General features: G+C 73.1%; 2 protein-coding genes across 2 annotated transcripts; one reads left to right on the forward strand and one right to left on the reverse strand.

Moving 5' to 3' along the window:
• The first annotated feature begins 749 nt into the window (after positions 1–749).
• Positions 750–13,843, forward strand: DOC2A (double C2 domain alpha). The gene is made up of 11 exons (XM_089779076.1): positions 750–902; positions 2,284–2,524; positions 3,368–3,447; positions 4,689–4,763; positions 5,059–5,168; positions 9,670–9,796; positions 10,010–10,069; positions 10,309–10,466; positions 10,799–10,880; positions 10,987–11,083; positions 13,194–13,843. The coding sequence occupies exons 2-11, from the start codon at positions 2,293–2,295 to the stop codon at positions 13,331–13,333; spliced, it is 1,161 nt and encodes a 386-aa protein (XP_089635202.1). The 5' UTR covers positions 750–902; positions 2,284–2,292; the 3' UTR covers positions 13,334–13,843.
• Positions 13,741–17,855, reverse strand: INO80E (INO80 complex subunit E). The gene is made up of 7 exons (XM_089779104.1): positions 17,704–17,855; positions 17,442–17,512; positions 15,668–15,720; positions 15,032–15,107; positions 14,771–14,888; positions 14,281–14,397; positions 13,741–14,095 (listed from the first exon to the last, which is right to left on the reverse strand). The coding sequence occupies exons 1-7, from the start codon at positions 17,782–17,784 to the stop codon at positions 13,877–13,879; spliced, it is 735 nt and encodes a 244-aa protein (XP_089635230.1). The 5' UTR covers positions 17,785–17,855; the 3' UTR covers positions 13,741–13,876.
• Between the last annotated feature and the right edge of the window lie 231 nt (positions 17,856–18,086).

Here is an 18,086-nt window from a genome sequence, read left to right on the forward strand (position 1 = left end):
CGGGCGGGGGGATGGGGCCGGGGGGGGGCGCTGGGCGGGCGGGGGGGAAGGGGCCGGGGGGGCACTGGGCAGGCGGGGGGGATGGGGCCGGGGGGCACGGGGGGGATGTGGGGCCGGGGGGAGCTGGGCAGGCGGGGGAAGGGGCCGGGGGGGCCACTGGGCAGGCGGGGGGATGGGGCCGGGGGGGGGGCACTGGGCAGGCGGGGGGAAGGGGCCGGGGGGCTGGGCAGGCGGGGGGATGGGGCCGGGGGGGCACGGGGGGGATGTGGATGGGGCCGGGGGGCGCTGGGCGGGCGGGGGGAGGGGCCCGGGGGGGCACGGGGGGATGTGGATGGGGCCGGGGGGGGCACTGGGCAGGCGGGGGGAGGGGCCCGGGGGGCACGGGGGGATGGGGATGGGGCCGGGGGGGGCACTGGGCAGGCGGGGGGGAAGGGGCCGGGGGGATTTTCTCTCATTCCCGGGTCCAGCGCCGCCCCCGCGAGCTGCTGTCCTCCCTATTTAGCCGCCCCCGTGGGGTTCCTGAACCGGCTGCGCCGCCTCTTGGCCCGTCAAGAGCGTCGGGTCCCGCCCCCCTTAGCGCCCCCGCCCGGGAGCGAACCCGGGAGCCCGGGCCCCGCGGGCCGCAGCGTCTGGCGGGGGGGGGCGCTTCCCGGGCTGGAAGTGGACCAGGTCCGGGGTTGCCATGGCAACATGGGCTGGCGGGCGGGGGCGGGGGGGGCCCTGCGGAATCGGCTCTAAACTCTGTGACTTTATTTGCGCCCAGGAGGGACCCAGGCGCCCCCCGACTCCGGGCACCGGTAGCGAATTCCCGGGGCTCTCTCCCCCCGCCCCCCCCCCCCCGGCTCGGTCTGGCCCCCGCCCGGCATCCGAACAGCGACTTGTTGCCGGCGAGAAGGGAGCAGGTAACGGGAAAGCGGAGCCTGGCGGGAGGGAGGTGGGGGGAGGGAGGGTGGGGGCTGGAGCTGGGGACGGGGGAAGGTCCAGGGGCTGAGCGGACGGGGGAGCTGGGGGGAGGGGTGCTGGGAAGGGGCTATGGAGCAGGGGCTGGGGGCTGAGGAGGGAAGCAGGGGGCTGGGACAGCAGGAAGCAGGGCCAGGCCTGGGGGGAGGGGAACAAGAGGAGGGGCAGGGCGCTGGGGGGCAGGGGCTGGGGGTAAAGGAGGGCAGGGCATTGAGGGGCAGAGGATGTGGCAAAACGCTGGGGGCAGAGGAGGGGCTGGTGGACACAGGAGGAGCAGGTGGTGAGGCACTGGGGGCAGGGGGCAGAGGAGGGGCTGGGGTGGGGCGCTGGGGACAGAGGAGGGGCTGGGGGCAGAGGAGGGGCAGGGGTGGGGCGCTGGGGGCAGTGGGCTGGAGGTAGAGGAGGGGCTGGAGTGGGGCGCTGGGGGCAGGGGGCAGAGGAGGGGCTGGGGGCAGAGGAGGGGCAGGGGAGGGCGCTGGGGACAGAGGAGGGGCTGGGAGCAGAGGAGGGGCTGGGGAGGGCGCTGGGGGCAGAGGAGGGGCTGGGGAGGGCGCTGGGGGCAGAGGAGGGGCTGGGGGCAGAGGAGGGGCAGGGGTGGGGCGCTGGGGGCAGTGGGCTGGAGGTAGAGGAGGGGCTGGAGTGGGGCGCTGGGGGCAGGGGGCAGAGGAGGGGCTGGGGTGGGGCGCAGGGGTTGGGGGCAGAGGAGGGGCAGGGGAGGGTGCTGGGGACAGAGGAGGGGCTGGGGGCAGAGGAGGGGCTGGGGAGGGCGCTGGGGGCAGAGGAGGGGCAGGGGAGGGCGCTGGGGGCAGAGGAGGGGCTGGGGGTGGGGACAGAGGAGGGGCTGGGGGCAGAGGAGGGGCAGGGGAGGGCGCTGGGGGCAGAGGAGGGGCAGGGGAGGGCGCTGGGGGCAGAGGAGGGGCAGGCGCTGGGGACAGAGGAGGGCCTGGGGGCAGAGGAGGGGCTGGGGAGGGCGCTGGGGGCAGAGGAGGGGCTGGGGGTGGGGCGCTGGGGGCAGAGGAGGGGCAGGGGAGGGCGCTGGGGACAGAGGAGGGGCTGGGGGTGGGGCGCTGGGGGCAGAGGAGGGGCAGGCGCTGGGGACAGAGGAGGGGCTGGGGGCAGAGGAGGGGCTGGGGGTGGGGCGCTGGGGACAGAGGAGGGGCTGGGGGCAGAGGAGGGGCTGGGGGTGGGGCGCTGGGGGCAGAGGAGGGGCTGGGGAGGGCGCTGGGGGCAGAGGAGGGGCTGGGGAGGGCGCTGGGGGCAGAGGAGGGCGCTGGCCCCACTGCAGCCCAATTACTCACGCCCCCCCCGCCCCTCCCCTCCCAGGGTGCATGCATGTCTGGCCGGGGCAGGGGGCAGGCCAGGGCCCCAGTGCCCATCCGTGAGCACATGGCCATCGACGTGTGCCCCGGCCCCATCCGCCCCATCCGCCAGATCTCGGACTACTTCCCCCGCCACAGCCCCGGGGGGGACCCCTGCCGCCCGCCCGGCCCCCCGCAGGCCCCGCCCGGGCAGGGCCCCACTGAGCAGGCCCAGGAGACGGACAGCTGTGACTCGGATGACACCAGTAAGTGGCTGGGAAGGGGGGAGGGGATGCTCCTTTAGGGGCCCAGCAGCACCCAGAGAGCGGGAAGGGCACTGGGACCTGGGCGTCCGGGGCTGCGGGAGCCATTTCTGTGCCGGGGTAGCCCCTCCCCCTGCCTGCAGCCCTAAGGGGAGCTGGGTCACCCAGCCCCTCCCCTCATGGGGCTCAGAACCAGGCACAGATCCAGGGGCCACATCCATTGGCAGATGGATGGGCGGGCAGGCAGGCAGGGACAGACAGACAGACAGGAACAGGCAGAGGCAGACAGACAGACAGGCAGGAACGCACGCAGACAGGGACAGGTAGAGACAGGCAGACAGACAGGCAGAGGCAGGGACAGGCAGAGGCAGACAGACAGACAGACAGGAACAGGCAGAGGCAGGCAGACAGACAGACAGGGACAGGTAGAGACAGACAGGCAGAGGCAGAGGCAGGGACAGGCAGAGACAGACAGACAGACAGGGACAGACAGAGACAAGGACAGGTAGAGACAGGCAGGCAGGGGCAGGCAGGCAGATGGGGAGCCAAGGGGGGCATAGGGAGGGTGATGGGGGCTGATACCCCCGTGGCAGTCGGGGGCAGTCAGTGGGGCTGGAGCGGTTTCTTGGATGCCAGGGCCAGCGGGCAGCAGGACCCAGGGGGCACCAGGCCAGTGGGGCCGCAGGGAGGGGCACTGGCTGCCCAAGCTGACAGGCAAGTGACAGTGGGGCTGGCCCTGGGCAAGGGGGCGGACAGGGAAGCATGGGGGGGGGCTGTGGAATGGCCTCAAATCCCCCCCCCCCACCCCGCATCCCACCCAACTGACCCTGATTCGCTTTCGTGCAGCGGCTCTGGGGACCCTGGAATTCGACCTGCTCTACGACCCCGACGGCTGCACCTTGCACTGCACCGTCCTGCGGGCCAAGGTACCTGGTGCCCCCCGCCTGCAGCTCCAGGGCAGACCTGCCCAAACCCGGACCCTGCGAATCTCAGTGCGGCTCCAGCCAGCCGCCTCCTCCCTCCCCTCAATCCCAGCAAGGGGGGCTCCCCTAGACCGGCCCTGCCCCCTCCCTTAGAGCCACCCGAGGCCTCCCTCACCAGGCCCAGGGCAGGCAAAGGCGCCGCCCTGAGCAGCCCGCACCCTGCCAGCCTGGGTACCACTGCATCCGGGCTGCCATGGCAACGCAGAAGGGATGGACCAGGACTGACACACAGAATATGGATCCTGTGGAACTGGTCTGCTGGTGCCCCCTACAGCCCTGCTCCCCAGCCCTGCCCCCAGCGCCACTCCCTAGCCCTGCCCCCTACAGCCCTGCTCCCCAGCCCTGCCCCCAGCGCCACCCCCTAGCCCTGCCCCCTACAGCCCTGCCCCCCAGCACCACCCCTTAGCCCTGCGCCCCAGCCCTGCCCCCAGCGCCACCCCCTAGCCCTGCCCCCTACAGCCCTGCCCCCCAGTGCCACCCCCTAGCCCTGCGCCCCAGCCCTGCCCCCAGCGCCACCCCCTAGCCCTGCCAGTGCCCCCTACAGCCCTGCCACCCTCTAGCCCTGCCCCCCAGTGCCATCCCCTAGCCCTGCCCCCTACATCCCTGCCCCCCAGCGCCACCTCCTAGCCCTGCCCCCCAGCCCTGCCAGTGCCCCCTACAGCCCTGCCACCCCTAGCCCTGCTCCCCAGCCCTGCCCACAACGCCACTCCCTAGCCCTGCCCCCCAGCGCCACCCCCTAGCCCTGCCAGTGCCCCCTACAGCCCTGCCACCCCCTAGCCCTGCTCCCCAGCCCTGCCCACAACGCCACTCCCTAACCCTGCCCCCCAGCGCCACCCCCTAGCCCTGCCAGTGCCTCCTACAGCCCTGCCACCCCCTAGCCCTGCCCCCTACAGCTCTTCCCCCCAGCGCCGCTCCCTAGTCCTGCCCCCCAGCCCTGCCGGTGCCCCTCACTCCTGCCCCGCAGCCCCAACTCACTTTGGACTGTGGATTTGGGGATGGGGGGTGCCACAAGGGGCCAGTTGGGGGAGGAGCAGATGCTGTGGCCTGGGGTTGGGACAGAGCCACTGTGGGGCTGGGCTTGAAGGGAGGGGCCAGTGGGGAGGGAGGCCCAGGCATGGCAATGTGAGGGCAGGACGGGGATGTTCGGGGGGGGGGGCTGATGTCTCTCTCCCCCTCCCGCTCAGGGGCTGAAGCCGATGGATTTTAATGGCCTAGCTGATCCCTACGTCAAACTTCACCTACTGCCAGGGGCCTGCAAGGTAAATCACCCCCCTCCGCCCCCTGGCTCTCAGCCCCCCCGCCCTCCACAGGGCCAGACGGGGCTCGGCCTCAGGGTCTGGCCGTACTGCTTTGTATGGCCCCCGCCCCCGCCTGGCGCCCTGGGGCACACTGGCCCCGCCACTTTCGGCTGCCCCACGCTCCGGGCCGGGCCCCACGGATTCTGGCAGCTCCAGACCTGCTTAGATGGGTCTGCCCGGGCCCCTGGGGGCCGGCCGGGGCCGGCCCGGGGCCCGGACGAGCGCCTGGACCCGGCTGCTTTCTCCCGCGCCCCAGGCCAACAAGCTGAAGACGCGAACGCAGCGCAACACCCTGCACCCCGTGTGGAACGAGGCCCTGACCTACACCGGCATCACCGCGGAGGACATGGCCCGGAAAACCCTCCGGTGAGACCCCGCCCCGCCGCCCCCTGCCCACGGCAACCAACTCCCACCCCCTGCCCACGGCGACCAACAGCCACCCCGCCGCCGCCTGCCCACGGCAACCAACTCCCGCCGCCTGCCCACGGCGACCAACAGCCGCCCAGCCGCCGCCTGCCCACGGCAACCAACTCCCGCCCCCTGCCCACGGCGACCAACTCCCGCCCCGCCGCCGCCTGCCCACGGCAACCAACTCCCGCCCCCTGCCCACGGCGACCAACAGCCGCCCCGCCGCCGCCTGCCCACGGCAACCAACTCCCGCCGCCTGCCCACGGCAACCAACTCCCGCCCCACCGCCGCCTGCCCACGGCAACCAACTCCCACCCCGCCGTCGCCTGCCCACGGCAACCAACTCCCGCCCCCTGCCCACGGCAACCAACTGCCGCCCCACCGCCGCCTGCCCACGGCAACCAACTGCCGCCCCACCGCCGCCTGCCCACGGCAACCAACTCCCGCCCCGCCGCCCCCTGCCCATGGCGACCAACTCCCGCCCCGCCGCCCCCTGCCCACAGCAACCAACTGCCGCCCCATCGCCGCCTGCCCACAGCAACCAACTCCCGCCCCGCCGCCCCCTGCCCACAGCAACCAACTCCCGCCCCACCGCCGCCTGCCCACGGCAACCAACTCCCGCCCCGCCGCCCCCTGCCCACAGCAACCAACTGCCGCCCCATCGCCGCCTGCCCACAGCAACCAACTCCCGCCCCACCGCCGCCTGCCCACGGCGACCAACTCCCGCCCCACCGCCGCCTGCCCATAGCAACCTACTCCCGCCCCCTGCCCACGGCAACCAACTCCCGCCCCACCGACGCCTGCCCACGGCAACCAACTCCCGCCCCACCGACGCCTGCCCACAGCAACCAACTGCCGCCCCACCGCCGCCTACCCACGGCAACCAACTCCCGCCCCGCCGCCACCTGCCCACGGCAACCAACGCCCGCCCCCTGCCCACGGCAACCAACTGCCGCCCCACCGCCGCCTGCCCACGGCAACCAACTCCCGCCCCACCGCCCCCTGCCCACAGCAACCAACTCCCGCCCTGCCGCCCCCTGCCCACAGCAACCAACTGCCGCCCCCTGCCCACAGCAACCAACTGCCGCCCCCTGCCCACGGCGACCAACTGCCGCCCCCTGCCCACGGCGACCAACTGCCGCCCCACCGCCGCCTGCCCACGGCAACCAACTCCCGCCCCGCCGCCCTCTGCCCACAGCAACCAACTCCCGCCCCGCCGCCCCCTGCCCACAGCAACCAACTGCCGCCCCGCCGCACCCTGCCCACGGCAACCAACTCCCGCCCCGCCGCCCCCTGCCCACGGCAACCAACTCCCGCCCCGCCGCCCCCTGCCCACGGCAACCAACTCCCGCCCCGCCGCCCCCTGCCCACGGCAACCAACTGCCGCCCCGCCGCCCCCTGCCCACGGCAACCAACTGCCGCCCCGCCCCCCTGCCCACGGCAACCAACTGCCGCCCCGCCGCCCCCTGCCCACGGCAACCAACTGCCGCCCCGCCGCCCCCTGCCCACGGCAACCAACTGCCGCCCCGCCGCCGCCTGCCCACGGCAACCAACTGCCGCCCCGCCGCCGCCTGCCCCACAGCGCCCCCTGCCCCACGGCAACCAACTCCCGCCCCGCCGCCCCCTGCCCACAGCAACCAACTGCCGCCCCATCGCCGCCTGCCCACGGCAACCAACTGCCGCCCCCTGCCCACGGCAACCAACTGCCGCCCCCTGCCCACGGCAACCAACTGCCGCCCCGCCGCCCCCTGCCCACGGCAACCAACTGCCGCCCCGCCGCCGCCTGCCCACGGCAACCAACTGCCGCCCCGCCGCCCCCTGCCCACGGCAACCAACTGCCGCCCCGCCGCCGCCTGCCCACGGCAACCAACTGCCGCCCCGCCGCCGCCTGCCCACGGCAACCAACTGCCGCCCCGCCGCCCCCTGCCCACGGCAACCAACTGCCGCCCCGCCGCCGCCTGCCCACGGCAACCAACTGCCGCCCCACCGCCGCCTGCCCCACAGCGCCCCCTGCCCCACGGCAACCAACTCCCGCCCCGCCACCCCCTGCCCACGGCAACCAACTGCCGCCCCGCCGCCGCCTGCCCCACAGCGCCCCCTGCCCCACGGCAACCAACTCCCGCCCCGCCACCCCCTGCCCACGGCAACCAACTGCCGCCCCGCCACCGCCTGCCCACCGCAACCAACTGCCGCCCCGCCGCCCCCTGCCCCACGGCAACCAACTGCCGCCCCGCCGCCGCCTGCCCACGGCAACCAACTGCCGCCCCGCCGCCGCCTGCCCCACAGCGCCCCCTGCCCCACGGCAACCAACTCCCGCCCCGCCGCCGCCTGCCCACGGCAACCAACTGCCGCCCCGCCGCCGCCTGCCCCACAGCGCCCCCTGCCCCACGGCAACCAACTCCCGCCCCGCCGCCCCCTGCCCACGGCAACCAACTCCCGCCCCACCGACGCCTGCCCACGGCAACCAACTCCCGCCCCACCGACGCCTGCCCACGGCAACCAACTGCCGCCCCACCGCCGCCTACCCACGGCAACCAACTGCCGCCCCGCCGCCGCCTGCCCCACAGCGCCCCCTGCCCCACGGCAACCAACTCCCGCCCCGCCGCCCCCTGCCCACAGCAACCAACTGCCGCCCCATCGCCGCCTGCCCACAGCAACCAACTGCCGCCCCGCCGCCCCCTGCCCACGGCAACCAACTGCCGCCCCCTGCCCACGGCAACCAACTGCCGCCCCGCCGCCCCCTGCCCACGGCAACCAACTGCCGCCCCGCCGCCCCCTGCCCACGGCAACCAACTGCCGCCCCGCCGCCCCCTGCCCACGGCAACCAACTGCCGCCCCGCCGCCCCCTGCCCACGGCAACCAACTGCCGCCCCGCCGCCGCCTGCCCACGGCAACCAACTGCCGCCCCGCCGCCGCCTGCCCCACAGCGCCCCCTGCCCCACGGCAACCAACTCCCGCCCCGCCGCCCCCTGCCCACGGCAACCAACTGCCGCCCCGCCGCCCCCTGCCCACGGCAACCAACTGCCGCCCCGCCGCCGCCTGCCCCACAGCGCCCCCTGCCCACGGCAACCAACTCCCGCCCCGCCGCCCCCTGCCCACGGCAACCAACTGCCGCCCCGCCGCCCCCTGCCCACAGCAACCAACTGCCGCCCCGCCGCCGCCTGCCCACAGCAACCAACTGCCGCCCCGCCGCCCCCTGCCCACAGCAACCAACTGCCGCCCCATCGCCGCCTGCCCACAGCAACCAACTGCCGCCCCGCCGCCCCCTGCCCACAGCAACCAACTCCCGCCCCACCGCCCCCTGCCCACGGCAACCAACTGCCGCCCCGCCGCCCCCTGCCCACGGCAACCAACTGCCGCCCCGCCGCCCCCTGCCCCACAGCGCCCCCTGCCCCACGGCAACCAACTCCCGACCCACAGCCACCTGCCCCACAGCGCCCTCTGCCCCACGGTAACCAACTGCCGACCCTCAGCCGCCTGCCCCCCGGCGCCCTGCGGCCCCTGCCCCACGGCAACCAACTCCCAACCCACAGCCGCTTGTCCCATGGTGCTCCACGCCCCCCTGCCCCGCCACGCCCCCTACCCCACGACAACCAACTCCCGACGCACAGCCGCCTGCCCCACGGCGCCCCCTGCCCCACGGCAACCAACTCCCGGCCCACAGCCGCCTGCCCCACGGCGCCCCCTGCCCCACGGCAACCAACTCCTGACCCACAGCCGCCTGCCCCACGGTGCCACCTGCCCCACGGCAACCAACTCCCAACCCACAGCCACCTGCCCCACGGCGCCCTCTGCCCCATGTCAACCAACTGCCGACCCACAGCCGCCTGCCCCATGGCGCTCCCCGCCCCATGGCAACCAACTCCTGACCCACAGCCGCCTGCCCCACAGCGCCCCGCCGCGCCCCCTGCCCCACGCCAACCAGCTCCCAACCCACAGCTGCCTGTCCCACAGCGCCCCACGCCCCGCTGCCCCCTGGCAACCAACTCCCAACCCACAGCCACCTGCCCCACAGCACCCCATGCCCCGCTGTCCCACGGCAACCGACTCTTGACCCACAGCCGCTTGTCCCACAGTGCCCCACGTCCCGCCGTGCCCCCTGCCCCACGGCAATCAACTCCCGACCCACAGCTGCCTGTCCCACGGCGCCCCATACCCCGCTGCCCCCTGCCCCAGGGCAACCAACTTCCAACCCACAGGCCCCTGCCCCATGCCCTGCCGCACCCCCTGCCCCATGGCAACCCACTCTCAACCCACAGCCTCCTGCCCCATGGTGCCACATGCCCCATGGCAATCAACTCCTGACCCATAACCTCCTGCCCCACAGCGCCCCCCCCATGCCTGACCCGCTGCCCCTTCCCCTGCAGCACCCCCACTCCCAACCCACAGCCCCTGCCAACCCAGGCCTGCGCCCCCAGCTTCCTGACCCACAGCCCCCCTGACTCCCTGTTCCCCCCAGGATCTCAGTGTGTGATGAGGACAAGCTGACCCACAACGAGTTCATTGGGGAGACTCGGGTGCCGCTGCGGCGCCTCAAACCTGCCCAGAAGAAGCATTTCAACATCTGCCTGGAGCCCCAGGTCCCGGTGAGCCCCCAGGTGGCCCCCGCCAGATGTGCCCTGGCCCAGCCCCACGGCACCGCCCAGCTGTGCGTAAACGCCAGGGCTGCGATATAAACCCTGCCCAGATGTTGTGCCCAGCAGGACTTTACATGTCACCACCTCGCCAGATGTGGAGGGGTTGTGCCGGGAGCTGGCTTTGTGCCTCTTTGTAACCCGTCCCCCGTTCCTCCCCCGCAGCTGGCCTCCCCGTCCGCCATGTCAGCTGCCCTGCGTGGAATCTCCTGTTACCTCCGAGAGGTAGGACACCCTCCGCCCCCCCCGGGCGCCTGGGCCCCCTTCCTGGAGGGACACTGTGGAAGGCCCACTAAGCCACCTGGGTCCTAGTCCCCCTCCCAGCCTGCAGGAGAACCAGGGGCTGCCCCACACCCCCGGGTCCCTTCCCTTTGTCCCAATCCCTGGGAGGGATGTGGGGCGCCCTGGGAGGGGCCCCTCTGCCCAGCAGCAGGGTAAGGACATCGACGACCCCCTCCCCCCAGCTGGAGCAGGCGGAGCAGTGGGAGCTGGAGGAGCGGGGCCGGATCCTGCTGGCACTGACGTACAGCTCCGAGCGCCGGGGGCTGCTGGTGGGAATTCTGCGCTGCGCCCACCTGGCCGCCATGGATGTGAACGGCTACTCCGACCCCTACGTCAAAACGTGAGGGGGGTGCTGGCAGTGGGGAGTCAGAGGGGCTGGGCGGTGGGGTGAATAGTGGGGTACAGGACTGGAAGAAAAAGGGGGACAGAGGAGGAGTGTGGGGCAGGGCTGAAGGAGTGGGGGAGGGAGGAGGCAGAGGCAGGACTTAGGGAAGCCCGGGGGGGGGGGTCAGACGAATGGGGAGAGGGAGAAAATGAGGAGCCCAGAGGGGGGCCCACCCCCAACATCTGTGGAAGGGCAACCGCAGGACTTCTGGGTTCTCTCCGGGCAGGAAGTGGGGGGCAGGGCAGGGCGCCAGGACACCCGGGTCCACGCTGCGTCTCTGTGGGCAGGTACCTCAAACCGGACACGGAGAAGAAATCGAAGCACAAAACGAGCGTGAAGAAGAAAACGCTGAACCCCGAATATAACGAGGTGCAGGGGGCAGGGCCGGGGGAGGGGCGGGGTGTGCGCCGCAAGGCCCCTGCTGTTGGGGGAGGGGGATTGTGGGGGACCCAGTCTAAACCCCTTCTCCCCCCAGGAATTCTTCTATGAAATCGACCAATCGGAGCTGGCGCTGAAGTCGCTGGAGATCACCGTCTGGGACTACGACGTCGGGAAGTCCAATGACTTCATCGGTGAGAGAGCAGGCTCGGCCAGGGCCTCAGCCTGGCAAGGGGGTGCCGAGGGGCAGAGGGCCGGCGGGGGGAACACCGCGGGACTGGGGGACGCTGGGGGGGCAGAGGGCCGGCGGGGGAAGGGCGGCGGGGAGATGCAGGGGACAGAGGGCCGGCGGGGGAAGGGCGGCGGGGAGATGCGGGGGGCAGAGGGCCGGCGGGGGAAGGGCGGCGGGGAGATGCGGGGGGCAGAGGGCCCGGCGGGGGGACGCCAGGGGGCAGAGGGCCCGGTGGGGGGACGCCAGGGGGCCCGGCGGGGGGACGCCAGGGGGCAGAGGGCCGGCGGGGGGACGCCAGGGGGCCCGGCGGGGGGACGCCAGGGGGCAGAGGGCCGGCGGGGGGACGCCAGGGGGCCCGGCGGGGGGACGCCAGGGGGCAGAGGGCCGGCGGGGGGACGCCAGGGAGCAGAGGGCCCGGCGGGGCAGAGGGCCCGGCGGGGGGACGCCAGGGGGCAGAGGGCTGGCGGGGGGACGCCAGGGGGCAGAGGGCCGGCGGGGCAGAGGGCCCGGCGGGGGGACGCCGGGGGCAGAGGGCCCGGCGGGGCAGAGGGCCCGGCGGGGGGACGCCAGGGGGCAGAGGGCCGGCGGGGCAGTGGGGGGGGACGCCAGGGGGCAGAGGGCCGGCGGGGCAGTGGGGGGGAACGCCAGGGGGCAGAGGGCCCGGCAGGGGGACGCCAGGGGGCAGAGGGCCGACGGGGCAGAGGGCCCGGCGGGGGGACGCCAGGGGGCAGAGGGCCCGGCGGGGGGACGCCAGGGGGCAGAGGGCCCGGCGGGGGGACGCCAGGGGGCAGAGGGCCCGGCGGGGGGACGCCAGGGGGCAGAGGGCCCGGCGGGGGGACGCCAGGGGGCAGAGGGCCGGCGGGGCAGAGGGCCCGGCGGGGGGACGCCAGGGGGCAGAGGGCCCGGCGGGGGGACGCCAGGGGGCAGAGGGCCCGGCGGGGGGACGCCAGGGGGCAGAGGGCCCGGCGGGGGGACGCCAGGGGGCAGAGGGCCGGCGGGGGGACGCCAGGGGGCAGAGGGCCGGCGGGGCAGAGGGCCCGGCGGGGGGACGCCAGGGGGCAGAGGGCCCGGCGGGGGGACGCCAGGGGGCAGAGGGCCCGGCGGGGGGACGCCAGGGGGCAGAGGGCCCGGCGGGGGGACGCCAGGGGGCAGAGGGCCGGCGGGGGGACGCCAGGGGGCAGAGGGCCGGCGGGGCAGAGGGCCCGGCGGGGGGACGCCAGGGGGCAGAGGGCCGGCGGGGGGACGCCAGGGGGCAGAGGGCCCGGCGGGGGGACGCCAGGGGGCAGAGGGCCCGGCGGGGGGACGCCAGGGGGCAGAGGGCCCGGCGGGTCGGGAGAGGGCCCGGCAGGGGGACGCCAGGGGGCAGAGGGCCGACGGGGCAGAGGGCCCGGCGGGGGGACGCCAGGGGGCAGAGGGCCCGGCGGGGGGACGCCAGGGGGCAGAGGGCCGGCGGGGGGGCGCCAGGGGGCAGAGGGCCCGGCGGGGGGACGCCAGGGGGCAGAGGGCCCGGCGGGGGGACGCCAGGGGGCAGAGGGCCGGCGGGGGGGACGTCAGGGGGCCGGCGGGGCAGTGGGGGGAACGCTAGGGGCAGAGGGCCGGCGGGGGGACGCCAGGGGGCAGTGGGCCAGCGGGGGGACGTCAGGGGCCGGCGGGGCAGTGGGGGGGAACGCTAGGGGCAGAGGGCCGGCGGGGGGACGCCAGGGGGCAGAGGGCCGGCGGGGGGACGTCAGGGGGCCGGCGGGGCAGTGGGGGGGAACGCTAGGGGCAGAGGGCCGGCGGGGGGACGCCAGGGGGCAGTGGGCCAGCGGGGGGACGTCAGGGGGCCGGCGGGGCAGTGGGGGGAACGCTAGGGGCAGAGGGCCGGCGGGGGGACGCCAGGGGGCAGAGGGCCCGGCGGGGGGACGCCAGGGGGCAGAGGGCCCGGCGGGGCAGAGGGCCCGGCGGGGGGGCGCCAGGGGGCAGAGGGCCCGGCGGGGGGGCGCCAGGGGGCAGAGGGCCCGGCGGGGGGACGCCAGGGGGCAGAGGGCCGGCGGGGCAGAGGGCCCGGCTGACGCCCCTCACCCCTGCCACAGGCGGCGCGACGCTGGGCCTGGGCGCGACGGGCGAGCGCCGGCAGCACTGGCTGGGCTGCCTGCAGACCCCCGACCGGCGCTGGGAGCGCTGGCACACGCTGACCAACGAGCTCCCCGAGGGCTCCACCTTCGGCCCCTGAGGGCCCCGCCCGCCCGCACGAGGACCCTGCATGTTCACCTCCCTGCCGTGCGCGTCGGGCCGCTGGCTCTGTCCTGCAATGGCGAGCCCACCCCTCTTATTCAGAGGAGGGGCCTCCTATGCAAATCAACACCACTTAATTCTAAAAAATATGCAAAACAATATTCAAATTAGCAGGACTCTAGCCCCTCCCACAGCCCCCTTCTTTCGGGGACCTGTTTTTGCACCTTCCCCTTTGAAAGGGATTTTCGTCTGCAGTCAGAAATTCCACCTCCGCTCTTCAAGGGGCGTCCTTTTCCCGCTCCGTTCTTTCCAAGCCGGTTTGTGCCAGGGGTGGTTTGCACCAGGAGGGCCCCTCCGCCGGGCTGCCGGGGTGGGGGGCACTGAAGTCGCCACGGCACCAATTTTATACCAACCTGTTTATTGGACTGATTTGCATGTTTGGAGCCTGTTAACGCCACCGGAATGAATGTGAAATAAAGTGGGGGGCTCGTGGGCCCCCAGCACGGTGCCGGAGTTGTCTCGGGGGTGCCCCCAAGCCCCCCTACTCTGGGATATCTATGACAAGCTCGTCATCCCCATCCAGGGGGTCCTCGCCACTCCCCTCCCCTGCGTCGCTGAACATCTGCTGGGGCACGGTGCTGAGGATGGTGGGGGGCGGGAGCTTGGAGGAGAGAGAGGCCAAGGGGCCCCCCCGGGGGGAGGAGAAGGGGAGACCCCCCACCACTGAGCAGTCGGGATGGGTGGCCGGCGTCAGAGACATCTGTAAGGCAGAGGGGAGAAGGGCAGTGAGGGGTGCAGCCGTACCTCCCCACAACTCCTCATCTGGACCACCTGAACACCCCCGGACCAACTCCCCATTAACCCATGCACCCCAGCTTCGAACCTCCACGCCCCCCGTACCCCATCTCCCCCCCAGGTCCCATGCCCCTCCCAGCCAGACGGTACCTTTAGCTTGCGGGTGCCCTTGGCCCGTCGCTCAGGGCGGGCACGCTCGGGACGGGGGGCACAGGGCTCTGGGGCCAGGTACTCGGAGGGGAACGGGCTGTAGGGTGGGGAGGCCAGCTGGGGGGGCAACAGACAAGAGAGAGTGGGGGTCACCATGCGATAGACACAGCTGACTTTCCGTGGCAGCCCCCAACACCACATAGCGCCCTCCCATGCCCCTGCTCACACGAGCCTTCTAGCAGGGGGCTCGCACCACGGGGACCCCCTGGGGCAGCCGACCCACCGCCCGACAAGCGCATTGACTGTGGAGGGGCCCTGGCAGCCATGGTGGATACAGGCACCGAGTCCACCATGCCTCCCATGAACAAGGCGGGGCTCGGCCTGAAGCCACAGCAGACATATTGGGTACTGGCAAAGATCATCACCTGCCCCAACCTGGAGGCCATATTGGATCCGAGCACACACTCCCCAGGGTGAAACGGTCACTCACCGAGCTGAGGTATGGGGATGGCGCCCCTGAACCTTGCAGGGGGAAGCCCGAGGTCGCCTGGAGAGACAGACCAGAAGATGACGGGGACGAGGCTCCACCAAGCTGGGGACTCCGCTTCCTGAAGGAAGGAGACAGAGGCAGGAAGTTACCATGAAGCCACGGCTGCCATGTCACGTGCTGGCACAGCCCACCCATCGCCCATATCCAATATGGCGGCACTGCAGTCCCCAACCCCAGGGGAAGGAGAGGGCTCGTACCCACCTCTTCAGTGGCTGCGGCTCCGCCCCCTTAGGCCCCTCCCCGTCGCTGTTCTCCGAAGAGGCTGTAGCCTCTGAATCTGGCGGGGAAAATGGGAGGGCAGGGTTAATGGAGGAAGAAAAGTCCCGGTTCCCACTTCCACGAGGCCCCGCAGCCCCCCAAAGCCAGCCCACGCTCCCTCCGCCCTCATCCGCCACCTGCTGTGCGCCACTCTCTGGTCTGTCCTCCCTCCCCCCCGCACCCCCCCAACCACTCTATCCGGTCCTCCCCCACACACACCGACCCCCAACCATCTCCGGCCAGACCCCCTCTCCCCTCCAGCTCCCCGAACCCCCCATAAGCTTGTCGCTGTTTCCTCATCCCTCATGATCCACCCCTCACTGCCCCTATGGTCTGAGCCCCAGCCTGACCCGTATACAGGCCTCCCCCAAATCTCAGCCCCCCCAAGCCTCCCTATGGCCTGGGCTCCATCCCCCCACATCCTGCTAGAGCTGGTGTCCCCCACTCCCGCTCAACACTCCGATTCTCAAGTCCCCAGGACAGCCTGTGCCACCAGCGCCCCCCCGAGCACTGCGGGCCCTCGAAACCGCACCCCCAACCCCACACAGGCCGGCCCCCAAGCCAATGGCCCCACTGCACCTGAGGACTCCTCGTCCAGCGTCTCGTAGCGCAGCAGTCGGTCCAGGAGGAAGCTGTGGCAGCAAATAGCGAGTCAGAGACACCCCCTAAAGCCCCCCGTCACAGGGTGTGGGGAGTCCCCAGGCCTGCACCCCCATCCACAGCCAGGCCGGACTCTCAACCCACAGAATAAAAGGGGTATTGGCTCACAGGGACGCCGCACAGCCCGGGACCAGAGCAGGCAGCCTTATTCCTCTCGGGGGTGGGGAGGGGGTCCAGTCCCTAAGCCCCCTCTCCCCTCCTAGCCCAGCCGACTGACCCTTCCCCCAAGCCCTCATCCCCAGCTGGGGTCAGCCCGACTGCCCTTTGTCTCCCTTCCCAGAAGGAGTTGGGATCCTGTGCCTGGCCCTCCAGCGTGTGAGCCTCCCCCTCCTCCAGACAGCGCTGCGTGCCCAGGGCAGTAGGGAGCACACAGCACAACACAGCAACACCCTTCCCGTGCAACCCAACCCCCACTATGCCACACTCTCACAGCCCCTGCTCCCAGACCCCCGGCAGCCCCACCTCCTGCTTTGTCCAGCTTCCAGGCCCAAAGTGTAATCTGCTGTCACCTGGCCCTCAGGCCCTGACAGACTGAACATGCTTCCCCAGAGAGTTGTGCCCAGCCTCCCCCTTCTCGTCCAGATAGTGCTGCAGGGAAACTGAGGCATGCACACACAGTCACTCCAGAACTGCACAGGACAATAGGAATTGCACACACACAACAACGCAAACCGAGTGAATACAAATCAGAGTGCACACAGTGGACTACAAGAATGGACAAAATCCCCACTACATCACCCCCTCCCGCCCCACCCCCGGTACCTCCTGCCCCCCAACTTTCCCTGCTCCGCCCCCCAGCTAGGGATGTAATTGTGTAGTCAATTAACCAATAAGCAAAACCCAATGGGTTAATGCTATACACACTGCATGCATTTTCCTCCCTCCCTCCTTGCTAGTAATTTTTTTAGCAGGCTGGCCAGCAGCCCAGCTCAGTCTGGCTTGTGCTGGGTCCAAGACCTCTCCCTGCTGTGCCCCTGCATTTCCAGTGTATGAGGAGCCGGGTGCAGGAGCTCAGACCCCTCCACCCGGACAGGGGCTGCTGCCTCCCCGCACCGCTGCCTCTGTGTCCGAGGCAGCAGCACAAGACGACAGGCGGCCCATCCACAAGGGGGCTGGATTTAAACCGGCTCCCCTCGCCAACCAGCTCCCGCCGGGCGCCCCTGAGGCCGCAGGGGGGCCGGGCCCCTCGGGAGCAGGGCGGGAGCGCCGGGGACTGGCCCACACTCGCGTCAGCCCAAGAATCCAGGGGGCCCTTCGGCCAACCCAGACCCCCCCCCCGGCCTCCCAGCCGGTCAACCCCCCCAGCTCCCCCCCCAGCCTCCCAGCCGGTCAACCCCCCCAGCTCCCCCCCCGGCCTCCCAGCCGGTCAACCCCCCCAGCTCCCCCCCCAGCCTCCCAGCCGGTCAACCCCCCCAGCCCCCCCCGGCCTCCCAGCCGGTCAACCCCCCCCAGACCCCCCCCCCCGGCCTCCCAGCCGGTCAACCCCCCCAGACCCCCCCCCGGCCTCCCAGCCGGTCAACCCCCCCAGACCCCCCCTCCTGGCCAACCCAGCCGGTCAACCCCCTCAGACCCCCCGGCCAACCCAGACCCCCCCCCCCGGCCAACCCAGCCGGTCAACCCCCTCAGACCCCCCGGCCAACCCAGACCCCCCCCCGGCCAACCCAGCCGGTCGACCCCCCCCCCCCCCCCGTACCTCTTATCACGTGACACCCTCAGCAGCTTCCTCTGGGCCTTGCGCAGCTCCTCCTGGAAACACTCCTGCTCCTGGGGGGGAAGGGGCGTCGGGTTGAGTCGGTCCGGTCCCCAGCCCCGCCCCCTTCACCCATCGCCCCGCCCCCAGCCCCGCCCCCTTCACCCATCGCCCGCCCCCCAGCCCCGCCCCCTTCACCCATCGCCCCGCCCCCACGGCCCCCAGCCCCGCCCCGCCCCCACGGACTCCCCGCGCCCCTGCTCACGTAGATCAGCAGCTTGAGGCGCCGCTTCAGGGCCCGGTAGCGCCGCTTGTAGCCGCCCGGCTCCGCCTCGGCCCCGTTCATCCCGCCGGCTCCCGTCAGCCCCCGCGCGGTGCGCGCCGCCACACCCCCCCCCGGCAGGCCTCACGCTGCCAAACCACCGCCACACCTCCCGTCAGCCCCCGCGCGGTGCGCGCCGCCACACCTCCCGGCAGGCCTCGCGCTGCCAAACCACCGCCACACCTCCCGTCAGCCCCCGCGCCGCGCGCGCCGCCACACCTCCCGGCAGGCCTCGCGCTGCCAAACCACCGCCACACCTCCCGTCAGCCCCCGCGCGGTGTGAGCCGCCACACCTCCCGGCATGCCTCGCGCTGCCAAACCACCGC

This window comes from Pelodiscus sinensis, chromosome 5 (assembly GCF_052426305.1).
Source record: "Pelodiscus sinensis isolate ZL-2025 chromosome 5, ASM5242630v1, whole genome shotgun sequence".
Lineage (NCBI taxonomy): Eukaryota > Metazoa > Chordata > Testudines > Trionychidae > Pelodiscus > Pelodiscus sinensis.